The following is an 18,442-nucleotide window of genomic DNA, read 5'->3' as shown; positions in this document are numbered from 1 at the left end:
ATCCAGCATAAAGAATAATTAATTTTCAGATGACCCACCCAGTATCCACCAAGGCGCAGAGAGGCTAGAGCAGTTTTCTTTAACATGGCATCATTGGGGATGATCTTATACATTTGAATAGCCGTGCAATTGAAACCATGTAATTAAAATGTATGTTATGCTTGGACAGCGGTGGGGCTGCTTCAGAAGCAGCATCTACACTGTTGATACAAAAAGAATATATTTGGCTCTTGAAAGTCAAAAGCCAAAAAAAGATGATTCTGTAACTGCCAGCTTTCCGAACAGCACCAGCTGGCTAGCGTACGTGATATCATCGTCACCATTCTGAACCTGAGATTGGTTTTCCAACCTTTTACGTACAGTATTCCTCTTTTTTTTTTTTTTGCTCGGTCTCTCTGTTCCTGCTAACTGAAGTCATCAATTAGGCCTGCCACCCTCCAAAAAATAAGTCCTTTTAATGCCATTCTATTTTTAGCATTTCTTCTTAGCCACAAGGTCAGCAAGTGAGTCAGCAAGTGGCGTAAAAATTGTGTATTAAAAAAGCTATATAACACATTTTGATTATCCACGCGGATGTTTTCCTCACCTCTTAGACTTATTTTACTTACTTTACTTTATTTAGACTTATACCCAGCCCCTCTAGACAAAGACTACTTACATTTTTTTTCTCCAAATAGGTATGTAATTAGTAGCTTGGAGCTGCTTGTGGCCGAGGACTACATGATTGTGTACCTGAACGGGGCCACCCCACGTCGGAGAATGCCCGGCATTGGCTGGCTGAAAAAATGCTATCAAATGATTGACAGAAGGTGATACACCCATTCAATTCTTATGAGCAATCACGTTTTGGCAGCCTGCAAAGTCATTGCACAAATAAACAAGCCCCAGTTTTATGATTATTTTAAAGCTGACAAAAATGAAAAGAGTAAACAGTCATTTTAAAATAGATTGTAAACCGTTTAACATTTTATAACCGTTGTTTTTGTTGGTTTTTGCTTATGTTATACTGTCATGAACATGGCAGGAATCGGCAGTTGTAAAAAGCAAGATAAATTTCCTGTTTTAAATCTTATTGAAAGGACCAGTGTGTGTGTGTGTTTTAAATATTGCTTCTGCCACAAACAGCCTTAGTCTGCTCTTGCGGTCTCACTCCCTCGGCTTTTCCTACAGATTACGGAAAAACCTGAAAGCCCTGATTATTGTTCACCCTTCCTGGTTCATCCGGACCGTGCTGGCCATCTCGCGGCCATTCATCAGGTAACTCCTGTTGCGATTTTATTCATGGATGTATATCTCCTCACCTCATAAAGGTTAAGGGTCACCTAATCAACCTGATTCCTGTTTTCCTATAGTTTAATGGTGTGTAAAATTAGTGCTTATCTAAGTACGCTTATATATGCCCCACTGCTCTTCACTACAGTGGTGCCTCGCTTAATGATTGCCTCGTTAAAGGACGAAACTGCTATACGATGACTGTTTTGCAATCGCTTTTGCGATCGTAAAACAATGTTTTAATAGGCAAAATCTGCTTTGCGACGATTGGTTCCCTGCTTCGGGAACTGATTCTTCACATTACGATGTTTTTAAAATAGCTGATCGGCGGCTTCAAAATGGCTGCCCACTGTGTAAAATGTCTCCCCGCTGTGTTTTTGGACGCATTCCTCGCTTTATAGGCACCGAAAATGGCCGCCCCTATGGAGGATCTTTGCTGGACTGTGAGTTTTTCAGCCCATTGGAACGCACTGAACGGGTTTTCAATGCATTTCAATGGGATTTTTTATTTCGCTTAACGAGGATTTTGCTCTACAGTGATTTCGCTGGAACGGATTATCCTCGTTAAGCGAGGCACCACTGTATTTCTAAAATAAAAGGTTATAGGATTAATTGTAATCTCTTGAAAGTCAGGCTAATGACCCAGAAGTCGTTTTGAACAAGTCAAAAATATGTCAGTAACAGGTGAACTTTCTTTCTCTCTTAGTGTGAAATTTATCAGCAAGATCCAGTATGTCCACACCTTGGAAGAATTAGCACATAATATCCCCATGGAGCATGTGCAGATCCCCGACTGTATCCTACAGTTAGTATTGTATATTTGGCCTCTCACAACGCCTGAGGTCACTTCTGTTTCCTGCCATTGTTTCTGCCTTCCCAATCATAATCTTCCTCCCCAACAACCTTGATACCCTCCTTGCTGCAAAGAAGATAAATGCTGCATCTGTTGAAACTATAGAATCTGACTAGGTGATACACATAGACTGTATCTAGAAGTGGTGCTCCCTAAAATGGTGGGGAAAGGTCTGTTTGTCTCAGCAGGGGCTTTTCTCACTTCAGTGTCTGCTTTGATTTGTAGTTATTAAAAAAACAATACACGGGTTTCTGTGAGCAAATGGTTCCTGCTGCCATGTGTTTTTTGCTGATTACTGCTTTATTTTGTTTTAGATATGAAGAGGAGAGGATCAGAGCAAGAAAAGAAAGGTAAGATTGCTTTCCTGGGCATGGTAGAAAGGAAGGATGCAAGAATATTTCCACAGCTTGAATGCTAGGGGGGATTCTGGGAGTTTAGTCCAAAAGAAGAAAAATTTTTACAAGTTGACTTCTTATTGTCATGGAAGCACTGTTCTTTCCTGTTGCTGCTTCAGAAGATTGAGTGTTTCAAAGTTAAATTTTTCCTTACAGGGCAGAAGAGAAACAGGCTGTGGCTGAAAGAGAAAGGTAAACCTTCCACTGTTTTATTATGATGGGGCTCGTATCAAAAAGGCACATATTTTAAAGGGGGGAAAACATTAGTTTGATGGCATGCAATAACTATTAATGAACTTTGGGAATTTTCTAACCCAGCTTTTTAAATAACTGGCTGGTTTTGGGGACTTCAGCTAGGGGACTATACGTTGCTCAACCTCGGGCACCCTCATATTTGATTCAAGCCTGATTTTAATCCACAAATATTTTGCCTAAACTTGTTTACGATTTAATCTAATTTTCCAAAACAGGCCTCCTGCACCGCCACCTGAGGAGCAGGAAACAAGGTCTGGATTTTCTTAAATTTCTTTAAAAATCACATTCGGAATCGTAACGCTGGAGTACAGAGATGGAAGGCCGGGGTGGTGGTGGTGGTTTGCTGTGCCTTAAGAGCAAACGCAGTTGTAGGTTTTGAACCTGGAAACATCTTGGTCCATGAAAACATTAAGTGGCCTTAAGAAAATTATCCCATACGGTAGGAGAGAAGGGCTACTGGGCAAAGATAATTAGGCTTGCCCCTTGCCATCAGAGACATGACAGCCCTCTTTCCACTCCTAAAATACTAGTGTTTGTCAGTTGAATCTGCAGTCTTCAGATATCAACTGAAGCCTTCTTTCTTTCTCCCTTCCTCCTAGCATGTCATGAACCATGAGACGCATGGATCGAACAGGGGACTCCGTCCAATACATTGCCACCCACTACTGTAAATGACCTTCCTGGTGTTCAGACCTTCTGTGACCATCTCATCCTCAGCCCCACCAGAACGACACAGATATCGCCTCTCCATCTCCAGGCGAGATCCTGAACGCTGGCTTTGATGTCTATAGCCATTTCCAGGAAAAGGCACCGAGCCCCTCAATGATCTCTGAGAGAGAAAGAGAGAGAGAGAGAGATGGCTTGGTGCAAAGAGACAGACGATACAAAGGATATTACAGCCTCCAGCCTGAATAAGAATGAAGACCTGGTTTTTGTACGCTCTTCCTTGAGTTGCTGCAGGACAGCGTAAACCACCTTTGGAAGCATGTCTCCATTCTTTCTTAATTTCTGTCACTTTGTTAATTTGCGGAGAGACGAAAAACCTGCAAAAACCAAACTCCGGATAAGGTTTCCGGGCATCCCTTCCAACAGATATGGAGTGTCTACCGACTTTTCACCTCGTCGTTCCCATAAGGACATCCTTGGTGATCCATTTATACGTGGAGCTCAAAGCAAAATAAAGAGTGTACAAGATTTTGCTACATCTTTCCCTTCTGGTGGGTTTTCTCTTCAGATCACAAATACCCAGAAATATCCTGGCTTTTCATGCACAAGTAAGCATGTGGTACTAGTATACTAAAGGAAGGGAGGACACTCACGTGGCTTAGGTGTGTAGGTTTTTTATTTTGGTGGCATTGAACAATCACTCCCGATTTGCACCTCCAAACATAAGATACAAGCTGCTAATGTATTCAGACTGCCCATATCTCTCCTTCAGCAATCAAAAAAGAAGAGGGAGAAAAATTAGAAGAGGACTTTATGCCAACTCAAGAATGCTGCTGGAAAAGATACCTATTTACAATCCGCGTTTTCTTCTAGTGTAATATGAAGACTACATCCTATTGGAAATTTGTCCTATTAGAAAGAAACTAATTTCACAATCATGACACCCCTCTAAGAAGGAGCTGCACAATTAAATTTTCATCCACCTAGATCTGAGAGGCCTGGAAATCCAACAACCCAGTGACTTCTGACTTTATATTTTGCAAATAAATGCATAATAAATTCCACAAGAGGGCACTACAAGCAATATTGTATTTGCATCTGAGGGGTTCTGTGCATCTCCCAAGATGTCAGCAGCATAAAAAGAAGCGGCTTCTCTTTCTTTCCATCATTTTGTGTTTAGGTTCTTTCAAATGTTAAACCAGTTCCGAAAGAAGAAAGCGAACACATGCACGGTGCAAATTTGATGGCTTCCTGGACCATGCACGTGGAGAGAACAGTTGTAACAATGTATTCTCGAAGGCTTTCACGATGGTTGTTGTTTGGGTTTTTCAGGCTCTTTGATCGTGTTCTGAAGATTGTTCTTCCCAACGTTTCGATAGTCTCTGTGGCTGGCATCTTCAGAGGACAAGTGCCTCGGGAAGGGGTGCCTCACATCCTTTGAAGATGCTGGCCACAGCGACTGGCGAAACGTTAGGAAGAACAACCTTCAGAACACGGCCAAAGAGCCCGAAAAACCCACAACAACCAACAGTTGTAACCTTATTAAGCTGCAAAGCAAAATGTTTTTAAAAATTGAAGATTTCAAAAATGCTTTCGGGGGACAGTCGCCTTCAGATGGCTAAAGTGGAGCAACATCTATGGGGACATTTTCGTCTAATCATTGTGTGCCAACATGCCAGCACAGGAAGCAGACTCTGGAAGCTGGGATTGATCATTTTTCAGGCTTTATTGGATATACAGCGGTGCCTCGCTTAGCGATGTTAATTCATTCCGAAAAAATTGCTGCTAAGCAATTTCATCGCTAAGTGAAAGGCGGTTTCCCATTGAAATGCATTGAAAACCGGATAATCCGTTCCAATAGGAATGAATTGTCGTCCTTAAGTGAAAATCGCCATAGGAAACATCGCTATGCGAAACGCGGTTCCCCAATTGAAATGCCATGAAACCTATTCAATGCATCTCAATGGGGAACAAATTTAAACAAATTTAAAAAGAGTCAGAACAAAGTCAAATTTGGTTAACAAAGGGTTTATTAAGTGCACTTTATGATTTCAAACATTTTAAACAGTAAACTTTAACTTTATAAATAACAGGAAAACATTTAAAAAACATCAAACATGAGGCTGTTTAAACCATCGTTAAGCGAAACAGGGGCCCCAAAATTTAATTACTATGCGAAGCATGGTCCCAACCATCGCTAAGCGAAAATCGCCCATAGGGACCATCACTAAACAAAGCGTGAAAACGCTCCGAAAAAGTCATTGCTAAGCGATTTCGTCGCTAAACAGAGCACCCCGTTAAGTGAGGCACCACTGTATTTCGTTATCTGCTAGAACTGTGTGATCCTCTAACTGGAGCCAGGTACAAAACTGTGGCAGAAGAAGGTGGATATAATTTTTTTTACCCAAAAACCCATCTGGCAGAGAATTTGTGATGGTTTCTGTTATTCAGACCATCTGGGAGCTGCTGAACCATGCTGGCCTTCTATAAATGACCCAGAAATTTAACAGGAGATCCCTGTCAGCCCTCTCTGCCCTGAGGTGATGGGATTATATATAAACTGGATACATATATAGGATAGAAATAGTTGCAGAGAAAACCAGCAGTTTGGACATGAAAGAGTAACTGCATGATTTTTAAAAAGCATTTAAAGGAACGTCTCAAGGCATTTACTGCGGGGTTAGAGTGCTGCTCCACCGAATCCAGTACTGGACTATTCCTCGCAAGAATCAGTTCTCTGGAGCATCACGGGGCAGAGATGAGGCTGAGGGTCCTTTTCAGCTCTGCCCTCCAGGATCTGCGGAACAGGAGATGTTGGGATTATTGACCAGAACTGAAGTATAAAACTTGTGCTTTGCTGCACAGCTGCATCCAACTCATTTGGACTCCCGTGTTTGTAAAAACCAACACCAGTGGCTGGTCCGAAGGAGCAGAGAGATGCACATTTTTCTCCTTGGAACCACCAGGTTACAATATTGTCATTTGGTGTTACTGTTATTATTGTTGTTGGGTTTTCATTTCTTTGTAAGTTTCTGATGCCTGTTTCTACATGGACATCCACGCAATTTTGTTCTTAGAAGATTGGAATCATCTCGCAATTCAGTTAATGGGCTATGGGTGGAGAATCTGCAGCCAAACAAGATGATGTTGGACTACAACTCCCATTAATCCAGACCACTGGGCATGCTGGTTGGGGTTTCTGGGTTGAAGATAGGCCTTCCTGTCACTGCCGTGAAGTGGGAGGGGACTGGAAACATGAGCATCATCCTGTTTATGGTCTCAGCTAGAGCAGATCCATAGAACTAAATGGAACATACCTTACTCAATACATTCCTTTCCATTGGCCTACTCTAGCTGGGATCAAAAATTGATTTAGCTCATGGTCTGTCTCTGCTTTTTGGCATTAAATATCTTTGAATCCCCCTCCCTAAAGTTGCTAATCTGTTACTCCATTTCCATCCACTGCGTCACAGCTTTTTCCTCTCCTGTGCGTCATTATGGCATTTCCTCCTGGTTCTGATTTTAAAAAATACGTTTTCTGTAACAAAAAACTGATCAGTTGGTGACGCTCGTCGAAGGGTGGAAGGAGGACTTCATTTCCACAGCAGATCCTTTATCATCAAACAATCCCTTCAGAGCATATCATTCTGTCCTGTTGCAGGGCTTCCTCCTGTGGCCTCAGAGTCTTTCCCCCCCTCTTTTGCTTCCACATGTCCTGTATATAAATCCATACGTATGTCTAAGAAAAAGGGGAGAAAACTCCACCAGTGTACATAACACATGCTATTTTGTATATTCCCTGCAATGGACAATATGGCATGCCGCTCTCTCTGCGTGAAGTCTCCTGTGGTCAAGGCACAACAAAACCCTCCTGAAACTCACACCCAGTTCCTCTGTAGAGCCTTTCTGCTCCCCCCAGTTGTGGTCGTGGTGGCGGGGAAATATCATTCCACCCACAACCTTCCTAACATGTTTGTATTTAGATGGTTTAACTCTTTAAGAAGTCTGGATGGCTGTTCACAGTGTACGATGGCCATCATTTTTCTTGCTCTGTTTGAAGCCGGAGGGAATCTGTGAATATTTAATTAAAACATTTGAGGCTTCGAACAAGGAATGCGAGTCTTCTGTTTATTGGGTCTGAAACAGATGCATTTTGGCAGCCATAAAATATATAAAATATTAACAAGGACACGTGAGCACGGAAGGACCAAAGAGGCAACAATTTGGTGGGGGAAATACTACATTTGAGGCTGACAAGGTGTGTGGAAGGTTTCCCCCTCCCCCGTAAGTCTTTACTAAAACAATTATTCTGGATTGTTTTGCAGCCAGCTGCCAGCTTTCCTTATTTGGGTAACTTCTTGCCCGATGTGTTTAGGTCCCCCCACGAAAAGGGCCTGCGTCATTGTTCTTGGCAGTGTCCGGCTGCTCACACACGCCGTTCGGCTGTGAAGAACGTGACCCCATGAGTGTACCGGGGGTGCATTTTTTTACACAGTGATGACTGTGACTTGCAAGTCTGTGCAGCTGAAATGGGATTAACTGCTTCTTTAGAAGAAATTCAAAATGTGCCACCAGACAGCAGCAACAGAAATGCCCCCTTGTGAAATTTGTGGACTCTTCTCACTAGCTGCTGTGTTTTTCCATTGGAAACATTGATACTAGGCAGTGGAAGACAGGAGGGCCTGGAGTGCTCTGGTCCATGGGGTCACAAAGAGTCGGACACAACTAAACAACAACATTGATACGTGTCCCTATGCTTTGTTCCAGAGTAGACCCTGATAGCCCACCTTCCACGAATTCTGACTTTTCTCCTTTTAAAGCCATCCACATTGGCTGTCATCATCACTACATTCAGTGGCATGGAGTTCCACCGCTTAACTACCCCTTTATTGAAGAAGCATCTCCTCTTCTCTCTCCTACAAATCCCACTACCAAGCTTCAATGGATGGTTAATTTGAGCTCCAAAGACTGATTGATGGAAATACAAAAGAAAAAGTTGTAGGAGATAATTAAATGAGTTGATTTGCTCATTTCCGTTTGAACACACACACACACACACACACACACACACACACACACACACACACACACACACACACACACACACACACAAAATTAGAAAACACTTTAGAAGTGTGTCATATATAAATATTTTCCAAAGGCCATTTGAAGAAAAGCAAAAGTCGCCTTCCTGGAAGGCACACTTGTAGGACAGAGAAAAGAAGAAATAATGTCTCAGCCTTTGGGCTCTGGGAGCCCAAAAAGTGTGCGGGGGTCTGCATGCATGACATTTCTGTGTCCCCATGACTAAGTTTGGCAAAAGGACGCCAGCCAGAGAGCTATTTATAATGAAACAACCCTGGCGGAGTGCGAAGAAGAACAAGTGAGGATGTGTGAAAAGCACTCAACAGGTGCAGCCCCAGCACACATGACACTCCCCCACCCCCACCCCCCAATGGTGATCAGGAGGCCAGGCTCAAAGGTGCCCCTTACGCTCGGGGTGGCGCTTAAGTGCTTTTTTCCATCCCCATGGACGGCCTGCCCCAGAGCAGGGAGGAGAAAAGAGGAGGGGAAGGGGGAGAGGCTTGCACCCCAGTGGTGTATAAATGCCAGGCACCCGGGCCTTTTTCCTGAATGAAATAGCTGAGCATTCGCTGGCTGAAAAGAGGGGAGATTCTTTTCCCTTGCATTTTATTTGTAAACTCTTCCAGGCTTGCATTCCCGCCTCAGCAAAGGAAACAAAAGCCGAAGAAGCTGGGAAGATGAAATGCATCATAGGAATAGGCGGGTAAGCTGGCTGCACCCAGATCTTTGGCTTTATCTTTTGTTTGTGCTTGCATGTGGTCAGATCTGTGAATGCATATTTATGGTTTTTTTCATGGAAGCAGGAGGAAGGCAGCTGGAGATGTAAAAATTAGGATCAAAAGGTCCATGAGCCTTTCTCAGACTTTGCAAGCTGTTCTCACTACATTGGCAGGAAGTGCTATTTTAAATGAGGTCCTCTGCTCACTAACTCAGGGGTCTGTTATAGTTCTCACTGAATGAAGACATTAAGTGGAAATTTGTAGATTAATTAATGATCCATGCCATTTGATGCCCCCCTTTTTTATAGAGGTTGTTTAACTCAATTGCACAGTTCATATGGAAACGGGATGCATTTTATTAGTAGTGTAAGAGCCACATGCTTTCTTCACCTAGACTGCATGAATTTTGTAGTGGTCTATAAAGATATCACTGACTTGCATTTATATCACACGTCATTCTGGCAATGAATGGATCCCTTTTGAACAATAACTGTTATGACTTAACTTCTGTAACACCTTGGCTTTCCTTCTTGGAAGAAAGGTGGGATATAAATACTGTACTGTAAAGGAAATAAATATTATGTTGGCACTGTGATAGAAATGCCATGCTAAATTAAACAAAGGTTTGGTTGTTTGGGGGGGGGGGGTTTAAAAAAGGAAATCTGGAAAAGGTTTTACACGCAGGAACTGTAAAAAAAAAATGAATTTGTAAGTTATCATTCCCTTTTCCTGCCTGTTTTGGTACATTTACTGCAGTTTTGTCTTCTTAAACATCTGGTATTACATAGTTTGGTCATGGGCCTTGCCCTTGAGAAGTATTGATTGCTGTTTTTGCTAAATGTCCTGTCCAGTAAACAGTCATGGAGACACAAGTTCAAATCCCCACCTGCGAGCTGACCCTTGGGTTACTAGCCCACCCGGTCTAGCTCTGACCCTGCTTTGTGGGGAGGAAGCCTCAAAAGGAGGGGAAAATGAGAATCTGAGCCATTTCTTAAGCACTAGAAAGTAAATGTTTGGCCCTCAGAACCGGTTTTCATGTTAAAGTCCTTGTTAAACAAGACTGTTTAATGCCCTGTGGTTTATTGCTTTTATTTCCCTGGTGGCTTTCTTAGCCCGGGTTAAGGTGCGAAAAAAGGAAAGTAAGAATCTCTCAACTTCCTCCCTTCAAAAAGCTTACAGACCAAAAGAAAAATTAAAAGCATCTTGTTCTTTGGAAACCTGAAGAAAACAGACACCCCTTTTTAAAATCTATTTCAGGGCAAATCCTTCTAAATATCCCAGAACATTTAAAACAAAAACAAAAAATTCCCAATTTGTTATTTTTGTTTTCATCTGGGTTGATATTTCAAAATGATTAGGTGCGAGTTAAAAATGCAGGCGTAAGCGATACCTACTCTTATTAAACAGGTCTGCAAAAAAAAAAATAGGTACAACTTTTTAAAAACAAACTGGCTTTTCTCCTCATGATATCCAAGCTTTGTGTATGGGGAGGAGGGAAACGCTTTTCCCTTCACACACGCCTCAAATACAGTAATTAAAAAAAAATAGTCGCCCCAAGGTGTAGAAAAATAACATCTCCCATCTTATAAAATGTACAGTATTACTTCTTCTGAGGTTATTACGAGATTTATTCCCTAGTTTCCCACTCCCGCTTCTCCCGCGCGCGCCAAAAAACAAAAATCCCCGAAACGAGGAAGGCAACGGGCCGTCAACGTATTTATATCCCGCCGGCGCGAGACGCTGGGCAGGAGCTCTGGGAAGCCAATCAGCGCCCGGCTTTGAGGAAAAGGCGGGCGATTTTGAAATCTTGTTAGTCTGGAGCTTTGCTCTTCTCCGCCTTTTTAACCTTATATGGCAAAAAAGAGGAGGATCTGGGAGGAATTCAGCTCAAAGGGGGGGAGGGAAGAACCCCTTCTTTTCCCGCTTTTTACTCAGAAATGAAAGACGCAGGTCTTGCTTTGGGTGTGAAGGGGGGTTGACACACGAACGGACGTGTCGCCATGCTGCAGTGCGCCTCCTTTTAGGCAACGTTTACTCTAATTAACCCCCCACTTAATTAAATTAAGTGGCCTTTGCTCCTGAATAAATACGCCCAGCAGGCTCAGATCTTTATCCCATCACCTTTAAACTGAACTTGATATACTGTATACTGTACCTTAGTCAGGGAAATGCATAGAAACGTGAAGGAAAGCTATGCCAATTTGCTCCCAAACATTTATTTCTTTAAAGTCAGGGAAATGCATAAAAACGTGAGGGGAAGCAATGTCAATTTGCTCCCAAACATACAGTTATTAATTCATTCATGAGATGTTATGAACGTCTTAGATTTCAAAATAAAATAATGAGGGCATTACATTAAAAAAACCCAAAACTGCAAAAAAAGTGTTAGAATAAAGCACAGGGGGAAGACACGAAAAATGGAGGGAAAGGACATTTTAAGCCCCTGAACAAGAAAAAAAAAGGAGATGTAGAAATGAAGCAAATAAATAAATAACATGTAAAAGAAAAAATCTTACTTCTCTCCTTTCTTTTCTTTTTTTAAGGCAGTGATAACAATTTAGGCACAAAATTTAATTTAAATCCCATGCTACTAGCCCTTATTGAGGTATTCCTTCCCATGTGGCTTTCAGTTTTACAGTATTTGTGAATAAGACTATGCAGGGATTGTAACTTGGCATAAATAATCCCCAAAAATGGCTCTTTGGGTTCCAAATTCATTAAATAATTTACAAAAAGGTTTAAAAGTGCTAATCCCATTTCTGGGCACTATATGAATAGAGATAAACTAAAGGCAAAGGGTCGTTCTCCCCCCCCCCCCCCGCCAAAAAAAGATAGGAATATTATTTATTCTCAGTGAATGTCTAAATGTTGGCTTTTCCCAAAATAATTTCTCCAATTTTGCTCCAAATATGTTTTTTCTTCTTCCATTTAGTGTGACGAATGGGGGCAAAACCACTTTGACCAATAGACTTATAAAAGCCCTTCCAAACTGTTGTGTTGTCCATCAAGATGACTTTTTTAAGGTAAATATATCTGTATTTTTATATATATATATATATATATGCAGACACACACATATTAAAATTCAGTTTGATATTTACGGTTGGATGCATTGCAGAGAAAGCTGGTGAGCATCAATTTTTATCTTAACCACCAAATATACATTTGGGTTGCATTCTTAGGCATTTGTTTTGTACAGTATAAAAAGTGTATAAGCAATCGTTCTCAAGTGCACACATCGTGACAAGTATCTGCCAAGTCAAATTTCTCCACAATCTTCATTTTTTGTACTCATGAACAACTATTTAGGAGCAGTGTGATTCAAAAATGCCAACATAACCCTACAGGCATGTCCTTTCAAAAGGGTTAGGATGATATACAGCAGAATCATTGAGTAAGTCACCATTCCAGCATTTTAATCTGAAATTCTAAAAATGGATTTATCTACCTGCCTACCATTTTACTCCAGATTTGCCATCCTGGACAAATAAAATACATATCTCTGCAAATAAATCAGTCAAAACATTAAATATCCCCATTTCCTTGCAGCGTTGTTGTTTTTTTAAAAACTGCTGTCAAATCACCTGAATCTTAAAAAAAAAAGACAAGTGGCATAAAACTAATTGTGTTGCATTAAAAAGGGGGTGGGTATAAAGTTCAGCCTCTCGGGCTTCCATTGGACTACAACTCCCATCTGCCTCGGCCAACTGAGCTAATGTCAAGGGGTGATTCGGGCTGCAATCTAAACTCTGCTTTAAATATTAATAAGATTTATACAACAACAATAATAATGAGATATAAAGTTTTCTACTGTTCTTTAAGCTGTTGGAGGTGTTAAGATGTTAATGGGGATCACAATAAACCATGATGTCTGTTGACCATGGTTTGCTGTATTAGCCATGATTTGTGTGACCAACAATTTAAAAAAAAAAAGCCCTGTTTTAATCTATAAATATTAAATACACGGGGCAGCCCAAAGCAAGTACAGATCTGTTACGCGAGGGTCACACCCTCCCCAGATCCTGCCAAAATGCCCTTTTCCACACCAACAACATAACACATGACACCACTCCTGCAAAGTGGGGAGCACATTTGGATTTTGACCTCAAGGTCTCGTGCAAGTCAGGCGCAGAACATCACTTAAGCTTGTGCATGCGTGTAATGGGACCCAAGGGAAGACATGTGCATGACTGTCCGCTTGTGGGACTACAGGTTTTTAATGACCAGAAAAAGGGGGCCTTGTGTGGGAATATTCTGGAAAATGACACTGCAACCTTGACAGCACTGAAATTTATACTCAGAACAAAAATTAGCATCCGGACATTTTCAAAAGCTGGACCAAACTGGCCACTCCCATCTTTTGCATTTTAAAACACCCCTTGTGCGCCGTTTATTTTGTGGCAAAAAGGATGCCCGGTACTCTTTCCCTTTTCTTATGGGGGACTAGGAGTGGGGAAATTCCTTTTTCTGCGCCCCTGTGAAAGGCGCAGGAGCCCTGTCCATTTTCCATTTGGCCACCCACTGGTTTCTTCTGACCTTCTATTAGGATCTCCAGTGTATTGCAATACAGTACTGTACTCTATTCCCGAACGAGACACTCCCTGGGTTTTTTTTCAGTCTTCCAAGCAGTTCTGTGCCCCCGGGTTGGACCCGTTGTGATTTAGCCCCACTCTCATCAAGAGAACAACTTGGTCCGGAGTCGCTTCAGCCCTGCCAATTCCAGGAGGGCTAAAAGTCCGGGCCCGCTTTGCTAAATTGGCTTGTGCAAATCGCACAGATGAATTGCTTCAGTGGATTGCTTTGCCGTTGTGCGACTTCTTTGGCTGAGCCTCGGCACACACGTGAAAAGTGCCACGGAGCCGAGCCATAAGACATCTCCTGGCCTCCATGATTCCCCTAAACGTTGGTTTTAAGCCAGTCTGTCTGCAGATTCTAGCAAAAGGAGGCATCTAGTCTCTAGTGAGTAAATAGCAACCGTTCCTTCCATAGTTCTGCACTAAATCTTTATTTCATGCCGCGTGATCCTGTGCCACTATTTAAGGCGCCACAGCCGCCAAGCTGCCCCACTTGGCAAAATCGGAAACCACGTGAGCATGAAAATTCGGTTTTGTTTTGGAAGGAGGACAAAAAAAAACCCCAGCTTGATCAGCAGACAACTTTTATTTATTTCTAGATACAAATTGCTAAAATGCTTCCTTACACCTATGGCTCCCGGGTGATCTCAGGCCTGAGAAATCTGGGGCTGCTTTCCCTCCGTAGCAGGTGCCTTCTGTGAATTGTTAGCTCATATCACCCGTCGTCTATCATCTAATGAGTTTGGAAGCTTTTGGAATACATGCTGGGCATGCTAAAAAAAAGAAGACATTTAGGGAAGCCCTGTTTCTAATCTTGCAGCTGTTACTTTAGATTTGGATTATATCAGCAAGGTCTTAAAATTGCAGCCAGGTTTAAGAGATGAGTTCCTCCTGTCTCATGCAGGGCAATTTGCTAGTCCAGCCAGACCTTGTGAGAACCTAACAGCCAGTGTTTTGGAGGGTGTGGACCATTATGGTGTGGGGCAGGGTTACACGTTTGTGTCGTTCTGCACCAAGGCTAAGGTTGTTTCTGGTTTTTTGGGGAGTGTTTATTTTTTATATTTTTGCTAAGAGAGCCACTTGCCTCTGTTTGTGGGAGCGTGTATGTGTGTGTACATGTGTCTTTTTGCAGTAGTGTCCAGGCTGTGATCCGAATCGTAGGTAAACTGATCACCCCCCCTGCGTCTTGCAGCAATGTTTTATTGATCACTATATTTCAGCCACAAGATCAAATACAAGTCGGGGAAGACGGCTTTAAACAGTGGGATGGTAAGAACGGTGTTCGCTATAGGATGCAGTAATGTATATTTCCCTAAGTATATTTTTTATCATTATCATATAATTCAATTTTAAACATACCTTAAAATTTGCATAATTCTATCCATACACATTTATACTTTATACACTGAATTTTTCATCTTTCTCTCTACTGACTTTTTTATTATTATTATCCCCCCCTTGTGTGGGCATATATTTCCCTTTCTTCTAACCAGTGCTGGATTCCCTGGATATGGAGGCCATGGTGAGCACCGTCAAAGCCTGGATGGAGAATCCGGTGAAATTCGCCCGATCCCATGGGGTGAACGTCTCGCGTGACTCCCAATCACCCAGTTCCTCTCGGGATATCCATGTCCTGGTGATCGAAGGCTTCCTTCTTTACAACTATAGGTAGATATATATATATACAGTATTTTAAAACTTCTCATGTTCACTTTCAAGAATTGCAAGCCACGCACACCGAGAGATGAACCAAGAACCCTGTCTTAGAGGCATGAGCCTCCCGGAAGTCTTTGGTTGGCTCCGGAAGGTTTCCAATGCAGATCTGCATCACAAACATTTAACGTGAATTAAGTAGCGTAGATACAGGAGGGAGAGTCATGGCTCAGTGGTGGTGCTCTGCAGCAGGACTCCCATCAAAATGAAATCTTGGCTCCCCACTATTTCATCTAATTTCTGAGGGTCCCCACCCACAGAAGGTAACAGAATGGGTTTTTCCTAGATAGTGGGTCTCTCTTAAGTTTCACAACATTTTGAACTGCTCCCATCAGGTTCATCCACATCTCTTCTGCGCCAACCATCCCCTCTTTTCATACTGGCAAGAATCAAAAATTCCTGTCACACGATCCTAATGACACAAGACGGTACTTTCAGATCTGACCTGTAAAGAAATCTCATCCGAGAAGGCCTTTTGCCGAAGGTTGATTTCTTCTTTTTTTAAAATGTCAAAACGTTCCAGCTGGGTTGCTTTCTGGATGTTTGACGATGCTTAGCCCACAACAAACGTGGCCAATCACGAGGGATGAAGGGAGCCAATATCCAAAACCTCCAGAGAGGCGGTGAACGAAGTCTGCATGGGGTTTCCACCAGGATAGAAGGCACACCTTAAACTGGAGGGGCTAGGGAACCGTGTGGGGCAGGTTCTTCTCTCAAGCACTTCATGGATAAAGAATTCGTTATTCCAATCTTATTTTTCTCCAGGCCGTTGGTGGACCTGTTTAACAAACGGTACTACTTAGCAGTCCCGTATGATGAATGCAAGCGAAGGAGGAGGTAAGGGCTTAAAGGGTTAAGTCTGGAAGGATCTAAAGCTTGTGAAACACTGAGCTATCACATCCCAGTCCCAAACTCATCTTTGCAAGGAGCTTAATCTTCCCCAGTTGCAGGAACACAGCGGCCAGTAAGGGCGGAAATTCAGGGTGCAGATTAGTGCGGTTGTCTTCATATGCATTGAATAAAAGGTTCCCCCCTTATTTATTTATTTATTTATTTATTTATTTATTTATTTATTTATTTATTTATTTATGGTATCTGCATGGCTTCAGCTGAAAGCTATTCCATGCAGGAGCCCCCCGGTGCAATGTTTTAAGCCCAAGTCTCTTTGTATCGTGAACCAGCCTTTGGTTCCTGGCAGGATGTGAAAGCATTAAGCCCATGTGAGATAGAAGCTTGGCTTCATATGCCAGCCCTGTCGTGAAGCTATGACCTTAAAAACAGATTGTTCTGCAGTGTTGATTAACTGCATATGTTTATTTTATTTTTTTCCCCCCAGTACCCGCCGGTACACTGTACCGGACCCTCCTGGTCTCTTTGACGGTCATGTCTGGCCCATGTACCTCAAGCACCGGAAAGAGATGGAGGCCAAGGAAGTCGACGTTGGTAAGGACCGCCTAACGATCTATCTGGCCATAATTAGAAGGCCGGCTCTCCAGATTCATGTTTGATTGAAATATGGATGCAAACTCTACCCCCCACCCCTGCCGGAACAGCAGCTTGTACCATGCATTCACGCCCCGTTCTTATTTTCAGTTTACTTGGATGGGCGAGAGTCCAGAGACGCCTTATTCAAGCAAGTCTTTGAAGATATTCAGAACCAGTTTTTAAATTGTTCATAGGTAAAGGACCATATCCACGAGTTGTCTTTCCCAGGATGGGAATGAAAGTTTCCTGTCCCCCCCCCCTTTCTGGCCATAAAACGGCAAGCTTTTTCTCCATACCTTGGGTACTCATTTCTTATTTCTCCATGTTGTTTTTTTAGGATCTGTGGAAAACCAGAAGGTCCATGTACAGATTTGATGTAAATATTAATTTCGATCTTTGCATTAGCGGTTAAGAAGCCCCACCTGGCGCTCTCCCTGTCCTTCGGAAAACAGCTTTATGTATATAGTTGAAAGTGAACGTAATTTATTTACGGTGTACCCATGGACAGGTGTGAGTGTGTGTTTTTTTTTAATTTTATTTTATATTCCATTGGTTTCAACATGTATCAATTTTTTTTTATAATGGAACACTGAATTTGCAAAATAGGCCTTTTGTCTCTGTATCTCTGTCGCCACAGGAAACCTGTTTAGTTCTGTTCCCGAAGCTTGTATAACACCGCCTTGTACACATAATAAAGAAATGGTTGAAATATTCGGCCTCGTTGTTTTCAGACAGTCATAAGAGAGGGAGGCGGTCTTTTGCCCCCTTTCTTCCCACGGAGTGGATCCATGTTCTTAGGGTCTTAGCAGCCAAACTAACACATTTATCTGTATTATGAATGGGCTTAGTTCTTTCCAACATTATAAACAGGAAGGTTTCTGCCTTAAGGAGCTTAACAGCGCTGTCAAAATGGGATACAGCGTTGGAAGGGGAAGAAGCAAAGAAGCCAGGCAGTGCAATAGATCACAAAGTACCTTTTACTCCAAAATTTACCCCTAAATTCAGTCCAATGGGGGTTATGTCCAGAGTAAGGTGTTCAGAGGATGACGATCTCATGCCCAACATTTTCAGCAACAACAACAAAAAAAACTGGTTTTGAGGAGGAGAGAAATGACATAATGCAAGTGACCTGGAAAAAAATAGTTAAAAAAAAAAACACCGGGGTGCTTTACATTCTTCATGCATTGTTCACACCTATGGGTCACCCACCCTCTTGCCCGCAGAGAGAAGTTAACAGCTCCCTTTGTTTATTCTGTCACACCCCTTCCTCTGGCGCTGCATGCCTGATGACAGGTCTCCCCAAAACTGGGACTTGCAATGTTCTTTGAATCTGGAGTTACATGCCGAGGCATGCTGTCGCCTGCGGACCTGCTGACGGGGCCTTTAAATCCGGGTGAGTCACTGGACTCCGATCCTGGATTTAAT

General features: G+C 42.4%; 2 protein-coding genes across 11 annotated transcripts in view; both read left to right on the top strand.

Moving 5' to 3' along the window:
* The window catches only part of LOC110072486 (ATCAY kinesin light chain interacting caytaxin), a 39,535-nt gene extending 31,980 nt beyond the window's left edge, over window positions 1-7,555 (top strand). For 5 of the 9 annotated variants that reach the window (XM_078379506.1, XM_078379507.1, XM_072978013.2 and 2 more), the window contains 7 exons: window positions 678-809; window positions 1,171-1,257; window positions 1,979-2,077; window positions 2,440-2,475; window positions 2,677-2,712; window positions 2,991-3,026; window positions 3,375-7,555. In XM_078379506.1, coding sequence (XP_078235632.1) covers window positions 678-809; window positions 1,171-1,257; window positions 1,979-2,077; window positions 2,440-2,475; window positions 2,677-2,712; window positions 2,991-3,026; window positions 3,375-3,384 — 436 coding nt within the window. In that variant the 3' untranslated portion in view covers window positions 3,385-7,555. The remainder of the gene's footprint in view (window positions 1-677; window positions 810-1,170; window positions 1,258-1,978; window positions 2,078-2,439; window positions 2,476-2,676; window positions 2,713-2,990; window positions 3,027-3,374) is intronic. The other 4 variants (XM_078379509.1, XM_078379508.1, XM_072978016.2 and 1 more) reach the window with 1 other exon arrangement.
* A 1,346-nt stretch (window positions 7,556-8,901) lies between these two features.
* LOC110072487 (nicotinamide riboside kinase 2) lies at window positions 8,902-17,726 on the top strand. Of its 2 annotated transcripts, none has more exons than XM_020780894.3 (8): window positions 8,902-9,229; window positions 12,178-12,268; window positions 15,040-15,088; window positions 15,313-15,487; window positions 16,298-16,369; window positions 16,869-16,975; window positions 17,126-17,211; window positions 17,355-17,726. In XM_020780894.3, exons 1-7 carry the CDS (start codon window positions 9,048-9,050, stop codon window positions 17,209-17,211), a joined length of 762 nt encoding a protein of 253 aa, XP_020636553.2. In that variant the 5' UTR covers window positions 8,902-9,047; the 3' UTR covers window positions 17,355-17,726. The 2 variants fall into 2 exon arrangements, with proteins under 2 accessions (XP_020636553.2, XP_020636554.1); XM_020780895.3 differs by lacking the exon at window positions 8,902-9,229 and adding an exon at window positions 9,236-11,253.
* Window positions 17,727-18,442: the final 716 nt, after the last annotated feature.

The sequence above is a fragment of the Pogona vitticeps genome, chromosome 7, assembly GCF_051106095.1.
Source record: "Pogona vitticeps strain Pit_001003342236 chromosome 7, PviZW2.1, whole genome shotgun sequence".
NCBI lineage: Eukaryota > Metazoa > Chordata > Lepidosauria > Squamata > Agamidae > Pogona > Pogona vitticeps.
Note: the sequence above shows the minus strand (reverse complement) of the source record. Positions and strands in the feature narration are given on the sequence as shown.

Bases quoted from the DNA above. Each gene is read 5' to 3' on its own strand.
- LOC110072487 (XM_020780894.3), top strand. From the start codon at position 9,048: ATGCCAGGCACCCGGGCCTTTTTCCTGAATGAAATAGCTGAGCATTCG. The intron at 9,230-12,177 runs GTAAGCTGGCTG...TCTTCCATTTAG, and splicing joins TGCATCATAGGAATAGGCGG to TGTGACGAATGGGGGCAAAA. The intron at 12,269-15,039 runs GTAAATATATCT...ACTATATTTCAG, and splicing joins ATCAAGATGACTTTTTTAAG to CCACAAGATCAAATACAAGT.